The sequence below is a fragment of the Arvicanthis niloticus genome, chromosome 18 (genome assembly GCF_011762505.2).
Source record: "Arvicanthis niloticus isolate mArvNil1 chromosome 18, mArvNil1.pat.X, whole genome shotgun sequence".
NCBI lineage: Eukaryota > Metazoa > Chordata > Mammalia > Rodentia > Muridae > Arvicanthis > Arvicanthis niloticus.
The window spans coordinates 13,370,958-13,398,226 of NC_047675.1; the positions used below are offsets into that span (position 1 = coordinate 13,370,958).

General features: G+C 40.0%; 1 protein-coding gene across 1 annotated transcript in view; it reads right to left on the minus strand.

Moving 5' to 3' along the window:
• Window positions 1-27,269, minus strand: part of Itfg1 (integrin alpha FG-GAP repeat containing 1) — a 137,751-nt gene that overhangs the window by 79,809 nt on the left and 30,673 nt on the right. The window contains exon 6 of the mRNA XM_034523105.2: window positions 25,096-25,190. Within this exon, the coding sequence (XP_034378996.1) occupies window positions 25,096-25,190 (95 nt within the window). The remainder of the gene's footprint in view (window positions 1-25,095; window positions 25,191-27,269) is intronic.

A 27,269-nucleotide genomic window follows, 5' to 3' on the forward strand; every position in this document is an offset into this window, starting at 1 on the left:
GTGACGTCACCTGAGATTTCAGCCTCCCTCACTTCATTCTGAACCCCTACCCCTAGCTATTATTTGTAGTCAGGCATGTGATCTCTGATGGTGGTATGGTATATACAACACGTGGAAGTCTAACAAGGGGATTCCTCTGCAGGTTCTGGGAAGGTTGTCACCTCTGCTGGGGTGCAACTTGTCAGTGACATAGAGGTTTGGGGGTTAACACTGCTCCTGTAAGTACTTCCTCCCTCATGCTCTTGTAAGACCAATAAACTCATTGTTCCCTAAACTGGACTTGGATAGAATCACATCCTTGTTCATTGGTGCCTGATTTCGGATGAATAGATGTTTATTCATTTCTCTCCAGAATAAGGAACATGACCACTTTTCTGTAAAACAGTGGTGCCATTCAGAAAGACATCTTCATGGCTCAAGATTATGCCATGGAGAAAAGGCAGGCTGCAACACAGACAACTACAAAGCTGTGCTTTAAAAAAAGCTCACTTGATCCAAAAGAGCATGTGGGGAAGTTCAGACTTAAGTGTGTGCTCACAGCAAATAGAGGTTTGGTGGAAATAGAAGCAGGGTATCAGTTTACCTACACCACAGACCAGCTGCTTTACCAAGAAAGAACCATTGAAATAACTAGTAAGAACATTCACAGAACCTGAATGAGCTTACAAAACTGACCTAAAATAATTTATAAAGGAATCCACACACAATTATTAAACCAAGGAGCAATGTACATAGATACCTAATTTATTGTCAGAAACTATAGAACAATCAGTTGGCAACTAATGGAGCCTGAGAACTGTGTATGTCAGGAGAGACAGAGGTCTGTTAAATGCCTGGGCATTCCAGAATACTGGAGAGACAGGCAAAGCTACAGCCTCTAAGGAACAGTCTTTACATTATAGAGAAAACATTTTATGCCAAAGGCAGCCCAACATGTGGTACGAGTAAACAACTGTAACAAGCTTTAAGGATGGGCTGTATTCAGAGATGCTGCTCTACTGCAAACCAGAACTGACACCATTTCTCCAATGTTTAATTGCAGACAGGTTTTTAACTTCATCTTTTTTCTGTAGTTGGTCTTTGTGGGTTCTTCTTTTGCCCACCTTTTATCCCCCTGGTTTTATCCCTATCAGGATAAAATAAAGGAGAGAATGAAAGATAAAGATAAAGAAGAAGGAGAGAGAGAGAGAGAGAGAGAGAGAGAGAGAGAGAGAGAGAGAGAGACAGACAGACAGACAGACAGACAGACAGAGACAGAGACAGAGACATAGAAACAGAGAAATCCCTGAGTCTAACTTCTTTCTTGATTTCTCTTTGGTCACAGCTCAAACAAATTGCAACCAACCCCCACTGAATGATTAACAAGCACTCATACTACTGCTCAGGGCCGTAGCACTTATGTTCCCTCTGAAAAGTTCCCAGAATTCCAAACATCACACAATTGCAGAAATTATTTGCAGCTGGCAAAACCATGCCTCTGAGAGCATGAGGCAAATCACAGTCAGCTGCTACAGACAGTCTGCAGCCCCATATCCCACACCTGAGATTATAATGAAAACACATTCTTATATTTCTTAAAACAAAACAAAATCCAGAATTCTCACTATACCTTCCTCTTATGTCTTCATATCTGTGCAATCTGATACAAAAAAATTTAGGTGCCACTGGTCAAAGGTCAGGAGGAAACTCACAAAATGTCACCTAGGCTCCACCTCCAAAACACAAACAAGCCTTCCATGGCAGCCTCATCTCCATGACCTTCCAAACTTTCCAGATGAGACAGTAAGACCCATCGTGTCAACCAGAGTTTCTCTGCCTGAGTTATGAATGGTTTCAGGTCCTGATAGTATATGTAGCATTATTATTTTCAACTTCTGGACCACAGTTTGAGGGACATGTGTCAATAATTCTTCTGCAGGATGGTCAGTCACAATGATTAAAACATCTAATTTACAAAAAAGAACTTGTGAGACACAGAAAAGAGAAAAATGTAATCCATATGCAGGAAATAAAAACTGCTGCAAGAGACTGCAAATGTGACTAGATAATCAAATGAAACAAACAAACTTCAAAGGAGCCGCTACAAATGTACTCACAGTCAAAGCAAAGCATACCTGTAAACTATGCTAAGCTGAATCAGGAGCTGACGGAATAGGCAGAATAGCAGCAATCATCATGGCAGACCGACAGAACGCATGAAGGGAATCAACAGAGCCTCAGAGTAAGGTCACACAAAGTACAGAAATAAGGATGTTAGTGTCTATTGGTGTGAAGGGAAAGAAGAAAAGGAAAAACACATAACTTAAGAAATGATTTCTGACAGCTTCCTAAATTTGATGGGAATCAACACCTCAGAAGCTCAGTAAATTCTAAGCAGAATAAATACAAATATGTCCATATCAAGACAGATTGCAGCAAAAACATCAAAAAGTAAAGAAAGTGAGAAAAGTCTTAAAAAGATCAAGAGAAATGCCATTATAAATAAAAAGGTGGGTAAATGAGATGGCTCAGTACATGACGATGATTGCTGCCAAGACAGACTGATGACCTGAATTTGATACCTGGGACTAACATGGCAGAAGGAAAGGACAGACTCATGAAAATTGAGATCTGATTTCCACGCATGAGCCATGGCTGTGTTTCAGCCTCCCAACACATAAACAGACCACAGAAAATGAAATTATAAAGAAATTAAAAAGATGTAATATCAGATTCCCCATTAGAAAAGCAGAAGACCAGAAGACTGGTTACAAGACTGTTGACCAAGACCCTGTGTCAGAATAACTGCTTCACTGCCTAGCAAGGGTCCTTTGTCAGTATAACTAACCACTATTAAAAATTAAAATAAAGAAGACATACAGCCCTAGGTAATCAAAAACTGAGTGAATTTACCAAAAGCTGACCTACCTTATATGAAATACCAATGAAGTCTGCTGTGGTAGCTTATATCTGAAAACCCAAAACTTGGGAGGCTCAGGCAGGTTTGTTGCAAGTTTCAAGCCAGCCTAGGCTACATTACAGATTCAGCCTCAAAACAAAACCAAATGCTAATGAAGCTTATTCAGAACAAAATAAATGCCTTAGGAGTCAAGCCCACTTGAAAACACAGTAAGGCAGCTATGTAATTAGAAACAAGGGGGCAAGATGCAGTAAGCAAAGCATCTGCCAGGCAAGTGTGAAGATCTGAGTTCAAATATTCAGATCCCATGTTAAACCAGGCACTGTGTTTCTACGGTAAGTCGGGAGGCAGAGATGAGAGAATCCCTGAAGTTCATGGTTCAAACAAGGTAAAAAAAGAAAAAAAAAAAGAGGATGAGTAACTGAGGCTGTTGTCTGATCTCCACAAATGCATTACACCATATATGTGCCTGTAGGTGTGCACGTGCGCACACCTCCACCCCCAAAGTAGGCTTTTTCTTTCCCTTTTTGGTGGTTTTGTGGATCAAACCCAGAGCCTCATATGAGCTATGCATATATGTCCTACCACTGCGACCCTAGCTCCAAATGTAAAGACACACCCCTTGTCTCTTTCAAAAGATATAGTTGTGTAAAACATTATGTTTAGAACTGTATCAGTTACTTTCCTAGTGCCTGTGACCTAATACCTAATACCAGCAACTCAAGGAAGAAGATTTCTGTTGGCTTACAGTTGAGAAAATACGGCATGGTGAGAGCAGATCTGGACCTAAGCAGTACTACTTGTTCTTTTTTTTTTTTTATGGCATTGGGGGTGGGGCTCTGAGACAAAATTTCTCTGTGTAGCCTTGGCTGTCCTGGAACTCACTCTGTAGTTCAGGCTGGTTTTGAACTCAAGAGTTCCTCTGGCCTCTGCCTCCCAAGTGTTGTTGTGCCACCACTGCCCGGCCAAGCACTGCTTCTTAAATGTTACAGTCTCCCAGCAGCTGGGAACCAGATGTTCACACAAAGACCTGTGGAGATAATTTTATATTTTATATTCAACTGCTCCTATAATATACAGAAACGTAACATATTGGCACATCACAACACTAAGAAGAAGAGTAGGACAAGGTGTGTTAGATTGAGAAGTCACACACGACAGTAAACTGAATTCATACAAAGAAAACAATCAGAAACTAAGATTAATATGTTATTAGTATACACAAAGTTCTAGTTCTTTATGGTTAAGAGGCACAATTAATAATTGTGACAATTGAGTATCTAATGAATTAATGCAGCTATGTCAGAGTAAGATCTCTACGGCTCACTGGAATTGTCAGTGCACATCTCAAGTAAATACTGAGAAGAGCCAATGTGGAAAAGTCTGATTTGGCAAGAGCAATATAAGCTATTATTTTCCTTCAAGTAAGTAGTTCTCAGGTATTGTAAAAAGAGACACACCTGCAGTGAAGACAGGAGAAGAATGAGATCTGTACACAGAAGCACACTGCCAGCCCATCTAGTCAACCAACTAAATGGACAGTGAATACAATCTCAGATGGTGGTGACCATCAGGGACTAGAAAGGATATTGACATAAGCATATGCACCTAATGAATGTTTGTTGTGAAGTTTTTTAAGTCTTTAAGCTTTATTTGCAAATGGGTTTACAACTGAAATCAAAGACAGAAGACAAACAGATGAATGCTACAATAAATTAAATCATCTGAAATAATTTCAGACTAAAACAAGGTATCATTGTGCTTATTATAAAAATACTCCTAAACTTTATAGGTATTACCTCAAGAATTGAGCACTGAAGTATGTTTGTTTGGTTTTTAACAGTTATTTAATGACTATAACTACATACAATATATCATACTCACCACTAAAGTTCATAAGAGATCAGACATGTACCTTAAAAAAATAATGTAAAATTAAGGTCAAAAGGTGAGTTCACTTAGCAGGTAAATGCACTTGTCTGAAAGTCTGAGGACTTGAGCTGATCCCTGAACTTAAAGAGAGTAGGAGAGAACTGACTCCTGCAAGTTGTCCTCTGATCTTCTCTTGTGTGCTGTGGCATGTATCCACATGGACACACACACACACACACACACACACACACCAATAAGAATAAAAAACCTTTAAAAGGTATTATCAAGGAAGCTACAAGTAAAGTGCATAGCACCCCATCTGGAGAGATGTTCAATAGAGCTCACAAGGGCCCCACAGAGACTCTTGGTAACCATGCCCTTTCAGGAATTTCCCCCTGGCTATGAAATGTTGGGTCAGAGGGGGTACAGATGTGCAAAGATAAAAAGTTGAGATCACACAGAACCAAGTACTCAGATCAGGCTGCTCAGAGAAATGTCTACTAATGCCTAAACTAAACTTTAAGATCATGCCCTCAACTTTATCCACTAGTATATTTATTAAAAAAAAAAAAAAAAAGGTTATCTATGTGGAACCATGTATGATACTTCTTTTGAAAACATAAAAAAATACGTGTGTGTGTGTGTGTTGCTAGGTTGCTAAAGGATTTGCTCATGGGACTGTCTTCTGTCTATTCGGGCCGTCTCCCTTGGATCAGGACTGACCACTGACACTTGAAATTGTTTTAATACAAGCATGTGTATATGTACATATTCACCCACTTTTTCATTTTCCAAGAAATTGCATGGAATATTTACTGAGTGCTTACATTTTTAATTAAACTTATTGTTTTTGAGACAGTCTCACTAAGTAGCCCAGATCGGTCATCAACTCATGATCCTCCTGCTCCAGTCTCCTGAGCAGTGTATGAAATTTATCAAACATTTGCCCTTGCATTTTTACATCTAAAGAAGTAAAACATGCCAGGGCAAGGAGAAGAGCACAGCAGGGAGAATGGATACCAAGGATCAGCTGGGGGAGGTCGGACTGGGTAAGGCCACTCAGAAATGCCAGTGAAGGAAGGCCTAAAGATGAAGGAAGGCATCAATTCCACCTGGACAATGGTCTGCAAAAAATTCAGCAGGGTTGAAACACGGGTGAAGGCATGTCTGCAGGAATGATGCTACCTAGATGTGTGTGACTGGAGCAAGGAAAGCTAGCATGTGAGATCAGGGGTCACCCCGTTGGCCACACTAAGGATTAGCTTCACATAGTGTAGCTGGAAGTGCAAAGAGCGCACATGTTCGAGATGTAAGAGTTGCTTTGCCAGTTATTAGCTGGATCATCTATGGGCCTCTACTCCATACTTAGTTAATTTGTTTCTACCAAATTGATTTCTGGTCTAATGGCAAAGGAAGAAATGGGCAGTTTATACAGAGATAATAGTGCTCTATACAGAAGGGTTATGTAAGCCTTTGTCTCCTTCAGGAACTGCACCCAACTCAATCAGAAAATATCAACAGCCTGAACAAGGAAGGGACTTAGTGGGCTAGCTGGCCTGGAGAATACAGTATGGCATGTTTTGCTTCTTTATTCATAAAAATTCAGGGGCAAATGTTTAAGCACTCTGTCAGATGTGGTAGTTCGTACAGTGCTTGGGAGACTGGAGCAGAAGGATCACGAGTTGACCGGCAACCTTGGCTATTTAGTGAGATTGTTTCAATAAGAATAAATTTAATTAAAGTCATGTGAGACCCAACTCTGAAAAGGTAGAAGACTGAATATACATAGAAAGTTAACATTTTAAAGGCTAAAATTAAGACATTAGCATAAACCTGTCAATTATGAGTAAAACCAATTAAGAACCACAGGGGAAACCATTGTATTGCAGTAGTAAACTGCACAATTCTATTTACTATGCTAAAAAGAACGGTTCTTATTACTATATATTGGGGAAAACTCTGCTAATTAAGGTGGAGGTCTCCATTGTTCGGATAGCTCAGCGAGTACTGAGTACCGGGGGCACTTTCTTCATTGGCAGGGCTTCCAGCTCTCTGAGCTTGTCTGGGGAATTCAAAAGAATCCATACATGAATGTTCTGAATGTCACATAGCCTCAGTTAGCTTACAGGTTCAACTTCCTTTCTCCCATAAAAATTCCATCAGCTAGCATCTGAGATTCTTGAACTGCTTCCCCATGCTAATGAGGCATGTCAGTATCCTAAGTCTTCATGTGTTCCTACCCACAGTCCTCCAAACTCCAAAAGCCTTGGGTCACCCAGAGTAATGTCGATGGCCCTCCTTGGAGCTGGTCTCCATGTGTCTTCTTCACAGCAGTACTCACCTTCTGACCTACCACCCACCACCTATACAGATAACACACCTATATTCAGAAAGCAGACATGAAGAAATATCAAATCATGTAATACAATATGCTATTAAATATATGGTAAAGAGAGGCTGCCTAATGTTTCAATATCCAATGGCTCAGTTATCCAAAGAATATTTACACTTATTTAGCAGCAGTAGTAGCAGTGGTGGTGGTGTCGGTGGCGGCGGCGGCGGCAGCGGTGGCAGCAGCAGCAGCAGCAAAACTAAGTATCCAGAGGTTGGAGAAGCACACAGGAGGAAATGCCATATTTGCTTCTGCAGCTACCCAGAGTCTAGGTGTTGCGACATGCCCAAAAAAGTGTGCTATTTTCCCTAAGGGCATCCAAAGTGGAAGAAACTAGGGGTGGTGGGCAGAGGCAGGCAAAGGTGGCCAGATTAAAAGCCTGTCAACATATCTGGTTGAGAAAGATGAATCAAATTCAAACAATGACTGAAGAGCAGGAAGAGTTCAGTGACTATAAGAGAGACTAAAGAAAGGGCTGTACAAGTCTAACCATGGATAGCTTCTCCACACAGATTATAATGCATTTTTCTTGAGAACAGACTACAGTTGGCTGGATATTCCCAGGACTAGAGTCTGCATCTACAAACATCAGGTAAGACAGGTATTTTTGTAAGAAGGCTTCTAGGATGGACAGAAGAAATGCAGATTGGGAGTGTTGGTGAGAATAAAGCAGTAAGACCAATTGGTGAACTACAGAGTGAGGTGGAAATTTCTGGTTTCTTTGGAAACTCAGTTGTATCATGTGATGTTTTTCAGAAAGCTGTTTTGTGAGAGATCACGTGATATTTTTTCTGAAAACTTCTTGTGAGAGGATGTTTTTCTGAACTGGACACCTGAGAGGGTTTGATGGTTTGTATATGCTTGGTGTGGCTCTGTTTGAGTTGGTCTGGCCTGTTTGGAGTAGGTGTGTCACTGTGGTGTGGCCTTTAAGACCCTCATGCTAGCTAGCTGCCTGGAAGTGAGTTTTCTGCTAGCAGCCTTCAGATGAAGATGTAGAATTTTCAGCTCCTCTAGTACTATGCCTGCTTGGATGCTGCCATGTTCCCACCTTGATGATAATGGACTGAACCTCTGAATCTGTAAGCCAGCCCCAATTAAATGTTGTCCTTGTAAGAGTTGCCTTGGTCATGGTGTCTGTTCACAGCAGTAAAACCCTAACTAAGACAGAGCATATGTGATGTTTTGCTAGCATCAGAGACGGCACATGATGTTTGGAAAGAGTATAAGTAGAACCACACAGACAGTGAAAGGATGCTCTTGCATTGCTAAGGCATGCAACATTTCACTGCTCTTTGCTGGTCATCACTTCAAAGAACTCTTGGTATTCCAGCTGATTCTTCCTGCTTCCGCTGACTTGTGCCCATTCAGGGAAACCTTGCAGATTCTGCTGAATAGAGCCACTGCTACTGATTCGTGTTTGGTGTTTGCTATTGGAATTGGCTGCTGACATCCTGACAACAAAGATTGGAATGGCCCCAAGGAACTACTTCTAAACAGGTCCACAACTCCTCTTTCCCATTATTCTTCTTTCTCCATTGCCTATGGTTAATGTGATAGAAAGGAGGTTGAGGCATTCTAGAACCCTGAGTGAAGTAGGTTTAGAAAAATCTAAGTCTAAAGGAGAGGCCGATGAAGTTCAAAAGGTGTAGGAAGCAAGGCATATTATCAGTCAATAGAGTAGTGCTTTGGAGGACAGTATGTTTTCCAGTACCCACAAGGTACTGAGATGGCTGAGCAGGAAGTAATAGTGCCGTGCTGGGTTGTCTGTGTGGATTCTGAAGTAATTTTAAGTAATACAATACAAGTTACAACAATATGTGTAGGAAGTTATGTCTCCAGTAAAGTACCAAATTCGTAGATGTGAGAAAGGAAAGTGGAAGGCCACTGGGATGGCTAGAAGGCAGAAGCTTCCAAGGAAATTTGTACAATTAGTTCTGAGGATTAACATGTTTTCCTAAAACCAGAACATGCCATACTCTATTTGAGATGGTTTCTTTCATTTGTGAAAGAAACACTGTAGAAAGCAGAAAGAGTACCTGAGAATGTTGCTCACTGATCTCCCCATAATAAGACAGAAAGAATAGACGTATAGAGGATAGCCCAGGGGTCAGCAAGGATAAGACCGGGGAGTTTACAGAGCTCAAGTGCATGGTTGCCCTCAACAGGCATTGGAAACAAGTCAGGAGACATGTAAGCACAGAGAAAACAGGAACAAATCAGACACTAACAGCATCTCAGATGAAGCTTGACAGTTCTGGAAAACTGCTGCTTCTCAGCAGGCTCATTTTGCCTTCTATGGAACACTGGGAAATGTCTAAGACATTTATGGTTGTTACTCATTGTACTCAATAAGTAGAAATCTGCCTTGGCACTTGGCTGCCAAACATAATGACCTAAGTTTGAAGACTGGGATCCACATGGTAGAAGGAAAGAGATGACCCCTGTAAATTGTCCTCTGACTTCCACACCTCCTCACACACAAAATAAATACAGACATCGAAAAATTTGAAAAAGGGAGTAAAAGTTAAGGATGCTGCCAAACATCTTACAATGTACAGGGAGCGCCATACATTAATGATCCAAGTCAAACTGTCAATAGTGCCACATGAGAGAGAACTCAAGGCAGAGGAAGCAGCAGAGACAGAAAAATCAGAGGACATTAAAGAAAAAGGAGAGCCTGGTTTGGTGGAAGCATTTGTTACTAGAAGAGAACAAGAGACAAACTTGGAAGATGGCCATGGAATTACAGTAGATGCTGGTAAAGGAACTAGAGCCGCTTGTAGGAGACTAAAAGCAGTCACATGTCTTAGAGCAAATGAATGTCATAAAGCCACTGAGTGAAAAGGCTTTCCAGATGACTGGAAAGTTGGTAATCTGTTAATAAGTACTCTTTTTTTTTTTTTTTTGGTTTTTCGAGACAGGGTTTTTCTGTATAGCCTTGGCTGTCCTGGAACTCACTCTGTAGACCAGGCTGGCCTCGAACTCAGAAATCCGCCTGCCTCTGCCTCCCAAGTGCTGGGATTAAAGGCATGCGCCACCACCGCCCGGCTGTTAATAAGTACTCTTGAACATAACTTTAATCACTCTTTGGTGCTCAACTGAAGCCTCATTTCCTTTACTGAATTGTAAGGCTCCATGTGATAGACGACGGGCCAGGTATACATAGTAATCAGGCCTAAAATTCAGATTTCAAGAATAGATCTGTTTGAAAATAATTATTGTGTACATTTAAGAATACCATATACTTTGAGATGCATAATCACAAGTAATGAGAAAATGGTTGTGGTGAAACACGTTGATGTCTCCACCTCAATCACAGTGCCCATTTCTTTGTGGCAAACTCATCTATGATGGCCTCATTTCTAGCTGTGGTTCATGTCATGTGCTAATCATTCAACTTCCACACTTCTCCGCTGTATCCTTTCACTTTTGCCTCCATGTTCCTTCTTTCTTCCTTTGCCTGCAGCAACCATTTTAATCTTTTTCTCTCTGCTTTGTATGTATGTATATAAAATATTTTACACTGTACTGGTTAGTTTTAGTTGTCAACTTGGCACTGCTTAGAATCACCAGAGAAGGAAGTCCCAGCTGGGGGATAACAGAGCTCAAGCTGTCACATGGCATGTCTGTGTGTGGTTATTTATCTTAGTGGTTAATTGATGTAAGTGAGTGGCATCGTTTCATGGGCTGGGCACTGGACTCTGGAGTGAGGCAACGGGGCTGAGCATGAACAGCAGGAGCAGGCAAAGGATCTGTTAGGGTCTCTCTGCTCCTGACTGAGGATGTGTGTCAGGAGCCAATAAGCTAATAACTAGCAGGTGATCTTCCTGAGATGGTCTGCCTCGGATTATAATAATGCACAACAGATCTGCTCCCATAGGCAAGGCCCAGGAGAAAATCATTTCAGGAAAGATCCCGGCTACTAATATGCTTTTCCTATTATTATTGAAAATCTATGACAATCACTAGGTATTAGCCTACCCTTTCGAGCAGATCTCTGCAGATCTATGAAGATCTTGTAGTGATGCTACATAGACAGATGACTTTTTAATTCTTTATGATTAACCTATAAGAATTCCTAAAATTATGTAAGTATTTATTAAGCTTTTAAAATAGTGGAACTGCTATTAAGTCCTTTTCTGATAGTCAAAACTCCAATGAGAACTTTGCCAGTCTCCCAAGTGTCACCAGTTAATTGTTCTTAGATAGTAAGCAGACTTTCTACTACCCAGAGCACATTCCAAGTGGTTGTAAAACCATTGACCAAAGGTCATAAAAAGGGAACTAACGATTTATTATAGGTGTTAGGACAGAAGACAAAATATTGACTGGGTTTATCTATAAAAAAACTTCACTAATAACTTAGTTACATTTTTTAATTTTCAATGAACCCATGGAACTGTGACAGGTGATGAATGTTTAGCAGCATAATTACTCCTAATGGATATGCATGTAAACATTCTCAGTTATAAACTTCTTACTCTATTTATAATTTGATTTTATGTGTGAACTTGTGATGAACTTTTTACCATGTGATCATGTATTCTGAAAAGAGGTTAAGTGCTGAGGAAAAAGAAAGGAGAGAAGAATTTTTTCCTTTATCTCCCTTTTTTATTCATTCCATTTCCCCCTTTTTCTTAGCTTTCACAGAAAACTTTTTACATTTAGAAATAAACACTAAAATCAAACTAAATTCACTTTTCAAAGTATCCTTTTTCTTCCTGTGACTTCAAGGAGCAGGGTGAAAGTCAGAGCTGAGCAGTTCCTGCTGAGATAGAACAAAGGCTACATTACTTAGTCCCCTGCTGTTAGGCTACAGGTGCTAATCACCTAAGCCAGTCACTTGTTTTTTTTTTTATTGGATATTTTATTTACATTTCAGATGCCATCCCCTTTCCCCAATTTCCCCTCCCTAGAAAACCCCTATCACATGCCCCCTTTTCCTTTTTGCTTTTATACATTTTTTAAAAAATGTTAATCAAAGGCTTTACAAGTTTCATAATGCTCAATCAGAAGTGTAACCCAATACCCAACCTAGATATATCAACTATCTTTGACTGGTGGAGACATGTGAACATCTGCCTTCATGCCCCACCCCCCTTCTCTCTCTTTCTCTCTCTCATCACCTAGCTTCTCCTCCATCTTCTCCTCTCCTAACTCCTTCTCTTCCTCTCAGTACTCCTTCCCCCTTAGCTCCTCCTACATATCACCCTTCCTGTTACAATAAAACTTTTCTCTCAAAGTACAATTAGAGCATAATTATGCCTATTTGTACCAGTGAGGTACAAGATAGTCCTAATACCCAGTCCATCATTTTGTTGACTAACCAGATCCTCTGTCATCTCTCCTAACTAAAACACTTAGTTTTGAACCTAGCTTTTTTCTTGGCTTTATAATGAATGTCAGCTGAAAACCATCCACCCAGATCTTTTCTCTCAAAGTAAATAGCCAGGATTGGCTGTGAGACTATAGGTCTTCAACCCTGCCAGAAATCCAGAATGACTGAGTTAACTGAAATTATGGGAAGCATTAAGCATAGCTTCTAAACCTTAGCCAATTTATAGAGACCACTGAACACCTGGACAATCCCTATATGTAAACAAAACATGGGACAGAAACTGAAGGAGGGGCCATCAGGAGACCATTCCACCTGGGTATCCATCCCATGTACAGTCACCTAAGCTAGACACTGATGTGGATGGTTGGAAGTTTGAAGCCAGTCACTTTCAACCCTCAGAGTTAGCACGAAAGTTTTTAGGGCTTTTTAGAAGTTGTCAGCATTCAGTATATATAGTTAGAGAGCTAATGTTCTTAGACCCTCAGTCTTTAAAGCCACACCAGAGTTCTACTCTGTGTCCCTTTTCAACCCACTCCAGGCCAGGAGGCTCCTGGCAGGTGTGATGTGACCAGCTGCTTGAGTTCCTGCCTTGACTTCTCCTTAATGATAGACTGTAACCCAGAGAACTGTAAGCCAGATAAACCTTTCTCTCTTAAGTTACTTTTTGTCAGAATATTTTCCAATAGCAATAGATATGAAACTAGAATACACACTTAGATGAACTCATGCACAGATATACCTATCAGATTAAATATTTTACTTTAAAACTATTTCTCATATGTCAGATTAAAAATTATATTCTGTATCTGGCTTACTTATTTAATTTAGTATGATGTTGTTGGGCCCATCTATGTAATGCCAAAAGATAAGATCTCTTTTTTAAGACTGTAAAACATTCCACTGTATGTGTGCACACACCTTCTATACACACAACTTCCCTAATTCACAGTACCATTTTCTATTCACATGTTAATGAATGCCTCTGTATCTGCATGTTGTAACTGATATTACAACAAAATTGACAGTATTGGTATTGTGGTGGTTGAATAAAAATGGTCCCCATAGGTCCATAAGAGTTAGAATAAGTGTAGCTTTGTTGGAGGCAGTGTGTCATTATGAGGTAGAAGTTGAAGTCACAGATGCTCAAAGCAGTCTCTTCTCACTGTCTATAGATTACAATGTAGAACCTCTCAAGCACAATGCCTGGCTGCATGCTGGCTTGCTTCCCAGTATGATGACTTATTGACTAAACCAATGAAACTGTAAGCCAGCCCCTTAGTGCTTTAAATGTTTTCATTAGAAGAGTTGCTGTGGTCATGGTGTCTCTTCACAGCAATGAAACCCTAACATAACACTACAATAATGTACAACATAACTTAGTGGACTAGGTTATGTAGCAATTCTATTTTTACTTTAAAAATAAATTTCCATACAGTTTTTTCATAATGACTATATCAATCTACATTCCCACTAACAGAGTAAATAATTTATTTCTCTATGTCTTTGGTTAGTCATACTGACTGCCTTGTCTTATATTGATTGAGTATTCTACACTGTATTTTCATGCCATATGACCATTTATAATTTAGTTATACTTATGAAGTTACATAAGTTTGTTATAACTTTCATATTAATCTTTTATCAGAGATAAAACTTGCAAAAAGCTGTTTTTCATTTAAATAACTTATCATGTACCCATTCAACTTCTGAAAACAGTACATATGGAAAAGTGTCATTTCCCCTTTCTTCATTTTCAGCATGGACCGAGAATGGATATGCTGAGAAGCATGACACAGAAAACGGAAAGGAAGAAAAAAAGTCTGAACTGATGTGAGAGATTCCAAGCTGCTCCTGGAATACTGAGCACAAACTGTGCTGCTGGCTGTTAGGAATGTTCAGACAGACCCTGGTCTGAGGTATTGCCCTTCTTCAGTCACTACAACTCTCTTCATATATGCAACAGTTCAGGCTGAGCTGTTACCAGTGCTTAGCTGTTTTATAAGCTGGCTTGGCTCACTTCAGTTAGCACTTACTTTCTGTAATGATGAAGACTTATAAAAACCTGGATATAATCGAGGCAATCTGCTCCTAAGAAGAGAATATTAAGTTGTCTTTTCTATTCTGCTTCCTGAAAAGAAATGAAGATAGCAGATAAGGCCACAAAGGCAGTAACATCCTCAAATGAATCAGATCTTTTCTGACAGCAGAAGAATTTGATCTACTAGCAGGCATTCCATTCGGAATGATAACCACAATCCCAAAGTGTCATTTATCCTTCTTCCAGGGTACTAAATGGAGCCCTGGTGACATCAGTGAGCTAATACAAGTTCAACATTCCTGTTATGAGCAGGTGAATCTTATGCATCAGATAATGCTTCAGTGAACATTTATCAGAGAGACAAGCCCAGCAGTCCACATTATGCACATGGATTAGGCTCAATACAATCCAGAATGTGAAACATTTTCTATCAGTGAAGAACTAGGTAGAACTCTTGTTGCAGGTCCATGTTAGAGAGCAAGGGACATTCAGACTGCAGAGAGTCAAAGAACTGCTACCAAGATACAAATAAACCAACTGATACCAACTGTTAATGGAAAATAAAATCAAGAATAACTGAAGAAACACTCTTAGATGAAGTTTGACCAGGTGTGATGGCTCATGCTATAATCCTAGCACCTCCAATGCTGAGGCAGGAGGATAGGTACGAGTGCAGGGCCAGTCTAAGCTAGTATGAAATACTGCTTCAACAACCAAAAATTTAAAGAACCCCAAACTATTAAATATAATTTAATAAGCAGCAATATTTTATTTTCTTCCTTAGTAATGCGTAATGAGGACCTGAAGAGATGGCTCAATGATTAAGAACAGATGCTCAATGGTAGGACTCCCTACTCCTGCAGAGAACCCAGGTTCAGTTCCCTGCACTGCGTGGCAGCTGAAAACTTGAACTCAAGTTTAAGATCTGGTGCTCTCATCTGGCCTCTACAAACACTGCACACACGGTAAACATACACACAAGCAGCCACAACACTCATGCTTATAAAATAAAAAACAAGGGTGCTGGAGAAATGGCTCAGTGGTTAGGAGTGCTTGCTGTTCTTCTAAAGGACCTATGTTCAGTTCCCAGTACCCACATGGGGTGGCTCACAACCACTATATGTCCAAAGTCAGGAGATCAGTCACGTTCTCCTGCCTTCCACAGGCACCACACATATAAATAAAACATAAAAACAGAATAATAAAAAAGAGCACAAAATGCTGGGGTTATAGCTCAGAGGCTATAGCGCTTACTGGAGCCCCACGTTGGCCGCCAAACTTTAACAGCCCTGCTCTGTTCCGAAGGTCCGGGACTAGCGAGAGAGAGTGTGGGGCAAGCGACGCGAAGAATGGAGACAAGACAGAGGGTCTGATCAAGTCTCAAGTCTCCTTTATTGTGTCTCTCATTGTCTCCTGTATTCTCCTCTACTGAAGGGAAATCTGGGGTATTTATAGGCTTTTGCCATGTGCCTTAGGCGCGTGAATACCACGTGCCTTGCAGGTGTGGATATGACGTAAGCCTTACAGGCGTGAGGCAGGAGAATCATTAATTCAAGACTACCTTGACATAACGGAAAGACCCTGTCCCAAACTAGGCCTTATACTCCTGAAAAAAGAAAGAAAGAAAGAAAGAAAAAATAATAAAGAAGAGAGGCATACTTTTAGAGGAAGTAGTTTCCATGAGAGAAAACTGAGAAATTTACCATTATTTTCTGTCTGTTATTCACTACAATACACTCTCCATATCATGAAGTGTATATTTATAAGGTGCTTTTTCAATATAATATAGCTAGTTTTGTGGTTCCCTAGGTGAGTAAAGACTCTGTTTCATGTCATATGATAATTATATTGTTGTCCAACTGGGAACTCATGTGAGGGTACTGTACTTTATCATTACTCAGTAGTAGTCAGGCTATCTTTCTCAGTAGACCAGAACATACTTATCTAAGTATGTATGCTTTTACTAGCAAATAAACAGTAAAAATGACATGACTTTTTAGTTCTTTCTGCCCATATACTTATGATACAGCTGGCAATGTGAAGGACACTGGGTACTTCTCTCTTTTGGTTCCTTATCCTTCAAGGTAAACACTTCAACACCCCTACTTTAAGAGATGACATGCTTCAAATTTAGGTTAAATAATCTGTCCAAGAATATATTATTAACCCTCTTCTGACCTCCTTGGTCTCTAGGCATTCATGTGATACACACACATAAAAAGGAAACAAACAAATAAATATTTAAGAATTGTAACTGAACATTTGAAGTAGCAAACCAAGATATGCCTATGGAGAAAGATACGTAACATCTTTAAGTTAAGACTGGACCCAGCTTGAATTTTTGAAACGTCACAGCCCAACCCAGTGACACATTTACTCCAACAAAGATAAATCTTCAAATCCTTATCAAACAGTGTAACTCCCTAGTGACTAAAAATTCAAATATATGAGCCTAGGGGGCCATTCTTTTTCAAACCACCAAAATACTTACGGGAAAGACTAAAAGGACAGTAATGCATTAGCAGACCTTTACTTGCTAGATAACGAAGTCATTATAATACTGCCTCAACGCTAGTTGTTAAGTCTTTGATAAGCAGTCTACAATCAAAGCAGGTTACAATCACAGAGGTTAGTATAGAGTAAGGGACTAATGGGGAGAGATGGATTTCCCTAGAAAGGCAGAACTAGAATACATAGTTATGGATGGATGTGGGCTTTGGGGGGGGGGGAGGGGGAAGACTAGAACGAAAGGATCAAAGAGGGAGGGAGGGAGACAGAGGTGAGGAAGGGAGTACAGGATGGGGAGGGAAGAGGAAGTGAGGGAGAAAATAGGGGAGGGACAGCTAAAACCAAGCCACTTGAGGATGGAAACCAAACACAGTAGAAGCTTCGTAAAGAAATCTAAATGAAATATCCAAATAAAGGATGAGACAAAGCCTTAACTAGACATCTTTCTTTACTAACTGAAAACTCCAGTTCCAGGAACAGGTTATATCTAATGGAGTTATTGGCCCAAGGACTTGAGGGACAACCCTAAACAATCAAGGTATTTCCAAGGTCATGGGTTACTCTCAGCAAAATGGTGCTAAGTCCCTATTGCTGAAGACAAACTTATTTAATTCAGTGAACATGGAGAAGTTGACTTGGTGCCTACCCAGAATTTTCACCTCTACTGATTAGTGTTCACGGCACTGGAAAGTACTCTGCACATGGACAGAGGAGAAAGGTAAACATCAACCCAGCTACAAACCCTTTGTTCTACAATGGAGACCTGTGTGCATGGTAAACTGGTGCAATAGAGGCACAACTGTTGTGGGAATGATACCGGGTTAGATTATAAATTTCTATATTAGATTTAATATTTACTATATAGATCTATATATCAGAGTTAATGTTTAAAATACAGATCTATATATTAGATTTATAGACCTATATATTAGATTTAAGGCTCAGTCCATGAGACAGAACCCATGCCTGACATTGCTTGAGTGGCTAAGAACCTGAGACTAGATAGGTTTGAAACCTCAAGGAAATCTAAACACTACTGTTCTGTTTAGGGTACATAGCAATAATAACTCTTAATGGTAGTCTGCTATTCCCATAGATCAATGTCTCATTGAGCCACAATCAGAGAATCTTTTTCCTGTAGTAAATGGAAACAAATGCAGAGACCCACAAGGGAACAAAGTGCAGAGACTGAGATACCTCAGAATCTCACTCAGTCCTGAATGGGATGTCTCCATCAAATCCTTTCTCAATCAGGGCTCAGCAAACTATTCCGAAGAAGAAGTGGAAAGATTGTAAGAGCCAGAAAGGATAAAGAAAACTAAGGAAACAAAGCTTTCTAAACACAGAAGGACTGACATACATACGAACTCTTTGAGACTGCATGCACAGTCCCCACATGTGCATGAGCCACCTGGGTGGGGTGTTTCTCATGTTTTTCTTTGTCTCTTTGTTCTCTTGGTAGTTTCTTTGCTTCATCTTATTCTGGTCTATTTGGTTTTATTTTATCTTATTTTATTATTATATTTAGTACTCTAATGAGAGAAAGAATGAAAGGGTGTGGTTTTGGGTGGGTGGAGAGTCATGGGGGATCTGGGAGGAGCTAGGGGATGGGAACTATAATTATAATATATTGCATGAAAAAAATCTATTTTCAATAAAAAATACTGCCACAAAAGAATAACGTCTTTATATAATTTCTTTTTAAAATGTTTAGTAAAAAACATCTGTTGGCATTAGGAAAGTGATAACATACTTGTAATAAAACATTCTCCATTACTTTGTTTCCCTGGTGTCCCATCCTTATCAAAAAACATACACGATAAGAATAGAAAGAAGTACAGCTTTTAGTAAACAGGTCTCTTCATCTCTGCTGATAAAAATCATCTTTTATTTAGAACAGAATTGGAGTCATTTCAAAGAGAATGTATTTTACAGTGAATCAGATCCTCAACTCATGGTATCATAAGGTCAGAGAGGTTTAATTTGCATTAAAAAAGAGTAACAATAATAAAAAGATCCTCATCATTTTAAATATATGCTTAGATAGGTCTAACACAGACAAACTGTCTAAGCTTTTTATATATTTCTGAGAAGTCCTTGCTGAATGCCTAACTAGGCATAGTGATACCCATCTGTGATCCAGCATGAAGAAAGGCAAGGTCATCTTTGCAAGTTGAAGGCTAGAGCACACTGACAGCCTATATCAAAATCCCACACCACACTACACACCAAAACCATACAAAACCTAACCCATCCAAAACAAACAGCAACAACAAAAGCAGTGCTTAAACTTCTGCAAATATGCAGTAATTTTATTAAGAATTTCCTTTGCTATCTGTTAAATCTGCAGGTGAGACAAAGACTTCTCAGGAATAGCTTGAGCAGTTGAAAATGTAATATGCTGGCCTGTTTAGCTACCATTCTGCTACCCAAGTGTGATCATTAATTCAACAGACAACTGTCGAGTCCCCATTTGGTATAGGATCTGCTCTAGCAGATTGAAAAATGACAGAGAACAGAAAAACCCAAAGTCTCTGCCCTTATCTACTTTATGTTCTAGGTAATTAATACTGGACATTTTAGCAGGTGATAGGACTTGGGGAAGTAAGTAGAACAGGACCCAGGAGAGTACTAAACGGGGGGGGGGGGGGGGAGGGGAAGGGGTGCTCTGAATACAGCAGTCCTTGCTGGAGTTAAAGACAATCTCAATAAAATATTAGGAAGATGAAGAGTATTTGAAGAACTCATTGAGAATTTGTCCAAACAACAACAACAACAACAAAATGTTTTAGAGAGAGAGAGAGAGAGAGAGAGAGAGAGAGAGAGAGAGAGAGAGAATGTGTGTGTGTATGTGTGTGTGCTGGGGCAGGGTACAGCTCAGCTGACAGTGTGCTTGCCTGAGGTACTACCTTCAGTCTCAAGTCCAGTCAAGGGCATGGGGGAAAGGAGGGCAGGGTAAAGGGAGAGGGACTGCCAACAGCAGGTTAGGAACAAATATGGCCAGTGCAATCATGAGGTGGGAAAAGAATAAAATAGAAGACTTAGAGATGCAACAGAGGCTTAGGAGAGAATTGATATGACCTTTTCTAGTTCTGTGAATGATGTAGGGTCCCTGGAAGATTCTGAGAAGAATGTTATGACCTGATTTATACTCTTAAGTGGATCACAGTAGTTTGTGGAAAACAGTCATAGATGGGAAAGTACCTGTTAGTGGAGTATGTATGTATGTATATATATGTATATACATACATACATACATATGTATATATATGTATATACATATACATATATATATATATATATTTTTTTTTTTTTTTTTTTTTTTCCAGAGGAAAAAGATGGAGCCTTGGGCCAGGATGGGTACTGTGGAGGCAGTGAGAAGTGATCAGGTTGCCTATAGTTAATGGCTGTATGAACAGAATTTCCTAACACTGTTAGCATTAGGTTTACAGACAGAGATAGCTAACATGACTTCAGTGTTCTGCAGAACTGTGGTTAACGAGATGTGAGGGTTTGAGGCAATGCAGGCTTAGGTGGAAAGATCAGGAATGGAGTTTGAAAAACAGAGACTTCAGTGTGTATTAGACACACACAGAGGTAAAGATGGCTCTCAGGCAGATATATCTGATGTTCTTGAACGCATAGAACAGACCATTCTGAAAATTTATCCGTTTCGTATCAGGGAATGGCAGTATTAATATGTAAATAATATTTAAAGCATGTGACCATCAAGTATGTAAGAGGAAAAAATGCTGTGTGTTTTAAAATATTTAAAATATTTAAGCTATAAATGAGCATATTAAAGATGTCATGTTTCTGGACATAGAATAAGTGGAGTGGTAGCTTACGGCAATTCTAAGCTGACTCTCAAGTTTTAAGGGCAAACATAATGCATGCTCACATGTATGCATCTACATCCTTTGCTTCAAATATTTTCCTTGTAAAATAGAACTCCCAAATCAAGATTACAAGGAGGAACAATAGGTCATGTGGTGGACATGGGGTTAGATTCTGACACTACTCTTGTATTTTGAAGGCAGGAGCTAAGCCGATGGCAAGGCTAATTTCTTTTGCTGCAATAAGCTGATATAACAGGGTCTACAAATGAAAGTATTTCTGTTATACATGGGTGGATAGACCACAAGACTAAAAGCCAGACTTGATTTTCTTGGAAATTCTTATTTTATATTTAATTAAAGTAGATGATATGATCAGAATAATAACATCAGATCATGACATGCAATGATTTGGTTTCTTAAACAATTTGAATTCATGAGTCTATTTAAAAAGCTATAGTACACACGAGTCAGAATTGACAGTGGTTATGAGTTAAGTTCTTTATACTAAGAGAATAATGGAACTCTACCAAAAGAGAGATTATGAAATATAAGCACCCTATAAGGAAAAAGAAATTTATATGGAAAGTCATTGAAATAGCTAATTCACTTAAGAAAAAAACTATTTCAGTAATAAGATGATGATAATCTGAGATATGTATGTCAAGATCAAAATAAACCAATCTATTTCTACATACCAAATTGGCAATAATTCAACAAAAGTAACAGCAATAACAAAGGTGAGAACCTGGGCTCACAGGAGCTCTGCTCCAGGGCAGCATGGCAGCATTGCCTCCTTGGAGACGCACATGCTTGGTTACCATGCATCTCCTCTTCAGGGCTTCCTATGGAAGAACTTGTGACAACCGTGCATAGAACAAGGCACTAGAACTATATACAGCTCATTGAAGAACCACAAGCTTCTATTTTTGTGTGTGTACTGCATGTGCCATGGCAAGCATGGGGAGGTCTGTGGGGAATTTGGGTCCCAGGGATTAAACTCAGGTCAGACTTGGCTGCAGGTGTCTTTCTTGCCAGCCATGAAATACTCATTTTGGATTTTGAGACAGTCTGTATAGCCCAGGCCAGCCTGGAACTTGTTATCTTCCTGCCCTGGCTTACATGCTAAAGTTATAAGCAAACATTAGCACACTGCCTACTCAATACTTTTAAAAGAAGAAATTTATAGTTAGTAGCATCCAGGCACAATTTAATAATTTGTAATTAGTTTCCTGAATTACAATATTATTGCAAATTTGAATTATGCATCTTTGATTGTCCAACAATTGATGGGACAAGCACCTTTAGTCATTTACTGCTTGTCTGTTATACTTCAGGTGACTAAAAAAGAGATGAGGCAGCAGTTCTTTTCATTAAAGGAAAACCCAACTAATACTGTATAGAGGAGTATGAGATGAAAGCAACAGTGCCACTCCTTCTACGCTGGCTGCTCCTGGTTGTCAGTGTAGCTACATCTATAATGAACTACAATCCAGAAATGGAGGGAACACCTGGGATCCAGATCTTGAGGCTGGAAGACACAAGCTTCTGATCCAGATCTTGACATGGGATGACACAGACTTTTGATCCAGCTATTGAGGCATAGTGGCCAACAAAACCTTAGATCCAGGCAAGGTAGTACACGGGGTGGGGGGGTGGGAGGGGGGCAAGCACATCTCTGAGTTCAAGGTCTGCCTGGGACAGTGGAAATTCCAAATCCAGGTATGGTGGTATATACCTTTAATCTGGACCATACCTTCTGCTGGAGGCCTACGTAAGGCATAAGGACACTGGAAGAAGGAAGGCTCATTCTTCTTTGCCTGCTTGTACTTACTTGCCAGTGCATCTGTGTAGGGAAAAAACTGAAGGGCCTGCACGTGGGTGCGCGTTGGCATGAGTTCTCTGTTGCAGGGGTAGGTGCATCTGTCATGGCTCAGAGTGGCAGGAGAAAGCCTGATCTTGACTGAGTTGTTCCTCTCTACACTGGGTGGGTGCTGGGATGTGAGAGGCCCGCTGGGGCGCCCCCAGGCAGGGAATAAACTCAGCCTGATTCCTCCGGTGTGCAGGGCTCTCCAGTGGGGACCCCTGAGGCCGGAGGTGGCTGGGGGCCGATTGGTCTCAATTCTGGGGCTCCGTGAACTCTGGGGCTCTGGGAAGCCTCAGGCAGCACAAAGGAGAGGGCTAGTGGCTGGCCCACACATTGAGAGAGAAAAGGGGGAAGGGAGAGGGCTCTGGTGCAGCACCCCTAGGGAAGTGCTCTCTTGTTCCACTGCTTGGCTTGAAAGATACCCTGCAAAGAAGTCCTCCACAAGGAAGACTAAGGCAGCATGATAGCAAAATCCAATGACATGAGAAAGTCCAGGGTTCCATAAGCTTTATTGACATAGCGGATGATAGTTGAATCTGGATGTGCACCCCCCACCCCCCTTAAGTCGGGGGACCTGACTTAAATAGGGAGGGAGAAGGAAGGAGGGACTGGGGAAAGAATACTTAATTAACTACACCCTCTGGCCTTCAGGTAACTTATTAATATGGAAATCTGTTGAGGCTGAAGCCAACCTGTAGTCACACCCTCTACCTGTGTAGGGTAAACCTCTCTGGGAGGGACTGCAATGTCCTATGTGACTGAACAGCACAGGTTAATGGAGTTCCACGCCACAATTTAGGAGCCTGGATTATGGGAGCAGCAGAATAGATGCCTATCCCTTGCAGGGTCTCTGGGCTACTTCCAGCCAGTGCTTCTACCAAAACCCAAGACCCCTTTCATGGCCCCACACATCTGTTGAAACCTACTTCTTCAGGACTCCAGCTTATACAAAAGGCTGGCTGCAACAACTAGCTAAGTGGAACTGAGCAACTACTACATAATTAGACTTCCCATTCTCAGCTGCCCATTGTCCAGTAAGTTGGACTGTAGACTGTAAGTCATTATAATAAACTCCTTTAATATAAAGAAATTCTACAAATTCTGTGACTCTAGAGAACCCTGATTAATATTTACCGAAACAATGGCTTTGAAAATGACCATCATGATTTCTTAGAACCATGACAGAATTATAATGATCTGTGCTTAGGAGAATTAAAAACTGTTCAATTTTAACATCAGAACAGAGAAAAAACATATTCATCTTAATGAGCTAAAATACAGACTGGTCAGGACTAAAAAAATCTAACTATGAAAAGGTAAGAACAGAGTAACATAGAAACACCATGTGGACAGAATAGAGATATTTCTGAAAACTGATAGCATTTCTTCTCTGTCTGTGTGGTATTCTGTTGAATTCCTGATTTGATAAAAAAAAAATGTAGGAGTATATAGGGATATTCTGCATAATGACTACATACTTGATACTAAACTAATATAAAACATTTTGGTTTCAGAATAATCTACCGATGGAAATGAAGAAAAAAATATTCTTGGGACTAAAGACATAGCTCAAGTGGTCAAGAGCACCTGCTGCTCTTACAGAGGACCAGGGTTTAGTCCCAGATGGTGGCTCACAATCATATCGATGTCAGGCTCCTGTGCCCTCTGCTAGCCTCAGTTGGCATGCATGAAGTGCATGACATACATGTAGACAAAACTCTTATACATATAAAATAAAAATAAATAAACCTTTAGAAAACCTGTATCTTGTCATCTAGAAATGCACATTCAAATACTCTCAAATGAAATGATGTTTGTAATTTTCTTTAAAGTTTTCTGGGGTGAAAGGACATATGGATGGTATACATACAGCATTTATAATATTAAAGATAGGTGATGGTTAAATGTATACATATTATAGTATTTTATGTTTTAAAATTTTCTGCAATAAAAACTTGAAGAAGCGGCTCAGTGGTACAGTACTGGTCAGCAAGTGTAATACATTTGACAAAAGTTTATAAATGTTATTTTCAGTCTATAAGCTAAATGTTTTTTCAATCATTAATTGTACTAGTAAAAAATATTTAAATTTAAAGGGAAAATATTGAGCACCATATATTCAAATTATCAAAAATTTCTAAACAGTGGAGACTTAATTTCAAGGTGCTTAACATGTAACAAAAGCTGTAAGAACTAAGGTCATAGTTATCACACTAAATACTACCTCTTATTCCAGTAAAGCTTGTTCAAAGCATCTAAGAATTAAGAAATGGTTCTTAAAAGGATATAAAATTCTATAATTTTGAGGCAGATCAAAGCAAATATTTCATTTCTATGCAACTTACCTGCTGTAAAATCTTCAGTCAGATCAATGAATGCATGAGAATGTGGGTCCCGCATTTTACTCTGAGTGGTCAGGGCAGGATGCCATGATAGATCTCTAAAATAAAAAGCCATAATTTTCTTAGGGTGAGTAGCATATAAATATTGTTTTAAAATATAAAAATACTGGCTATATAGTAATTTTAAAATATTTCTATTAGGATATATATTTCACATACTATAAAAATCCACATTTTTAGTGTATATAATCCAATGGGCTTTAGTGAGTTCACAGTGTAAAGTCATTGCTTCTCTCAAAATCCTAAACATTTTCTTTTGAAAAAGAAAATTTCAAATATATTAGTCACTCCTCATTTCCTTCCCTTGGCAACCACAAATCTGGCACCTTAGTATTATTTTTAAATTCAGGTCACCTCATATAAATGCACACACAGCATTTGTTACTTTACATGTGGCCTCTCTCATTACATTTTCAAGTTCATTCAAAATGAAACATGCATTCATCATAACCACATTCTTAGACTGGGCGTGGTTGTATTTGGGAGGCAGAGATAGGCAGGTCTCTGAGTGAAAGGCTAGCCTGGTCTACACAGTGAGTACCAGGCCAATCAGTGCTACTCAGTTGGTCCCTGTCTTAAAAACCCAAACAGCAACAACATTCTGGACTGTCTTATGGCAGCCTCAATATTCCACCTTACTAACCATCCTGTTTACTCAGTCGTCTCTTGATAAACACAGGATGGATTCTACCGTTGTTATGGAAATCCATTTATCAGTTTGGGGAGGTGGTAATGTTTTTGACTGGAGTGGAACTGCTGGGTTATGTTTACTTTTGAGGAACTATGGAAATTGTCTTCTAAGGTGGCTCTACTATCTTGTAGTCGTACTAGCAGGAAAGGAGTGTTTCAATGCTTCCATATCAGTGAACATTTCCCCACCACCCCAGAAGCTTTGCTTTGTGTTTTACTCACGGCCAATGATCTCAAGCATGTTCACATACACTTCTTTACTGTTCTTTTCTTAATTCTTTAAACTTTTTTTTACAGTCCAGACTTTATCCCCTTCCCAGCCCACCCTGTGACCATTCTACATCCCACACCTATCCCCGTCCCATCTCCAAGAGGATGTCCCCCACACACCCACCCTACCAGACCTTCCCACTCCCTGGGGCCCCAAGTCTCTTGAGGGTTAGGTGCATCTTCTCTGACTGAATCCAGACCTGGAAGTCCTCTGCTGTATATGTGTTGGAGGCCTCAAATCAGCTGCTATATGCTGTGTGGTTGGTGGCTCAGTGTCTGAGAGATCCCAGGGGTCCAGTTTAGTTGAGACTGGTGGTCTTTCTATTAGGGTTGCCCTCCTCCTCAGCTTCTTCAGCTTTTCCCTAATTCAACCATAGGGGTCAGCAGCTTCTGTCCATCAGTTGGGTGTACATATCCGCATCTGACTTTCTGCTGCTTGTTGGGCCTTTCAGAAGGCAGTCATGATAGGCCCCTGTTTGTAAGCACACCATAGCATCAGTAATAGTGTCAGGCCTTGGGGCTTCCCCCTGAGCTGGATCCCAATCTGGGCCTGTCACTGGACCCCTCTTTTCTCAGGTTCTTCTCCAGTTTTGTCCCTGCAGTTCTTTCAGAAAGGAACAATTCTGGGTCAGAGTTTTTTGACTGTGGGATGGCAACCCCATCCCACCACTTGATGCCCTGTCTTTCTACTGGAGGTGGACTCTGCAAGTTCCCTCTCCCCACTGTAGGGCATTTCAGCTAAGGTCCTTTGTATCCTGAGAGTTTTGATAAACAGGCTGAGAAAGAAATTAGGGAAACAACACCCTTTACAATAGTCACAAATAATATAAAATATCTTGGGGTAACTCCAACCAAACAAGTGAAAGATCTGTATGACAAGTCAATAAAAAAATTGAAGAAGATTTTAGGATATGTTTTTAATTTGTGGAGAAGGGAAAATTTGATTGGGATTGCACTGAATCTGTACAGAGCTTTTCAGAAAAACGGATACTTTCACTCCGTGAGCATGAAATGTCTTTCCATTTTCTAGTGTCTTTCTCTATCTCTTTTCTTCAGAGGTTTAAAATTTTCCTTGTAGAGATTCTTTACTTCCTTGGTTAGGTTTATTTCTAGATTTCTTTCTTTGAGGCTATTAAGAATGGGTATCCATGATCTCT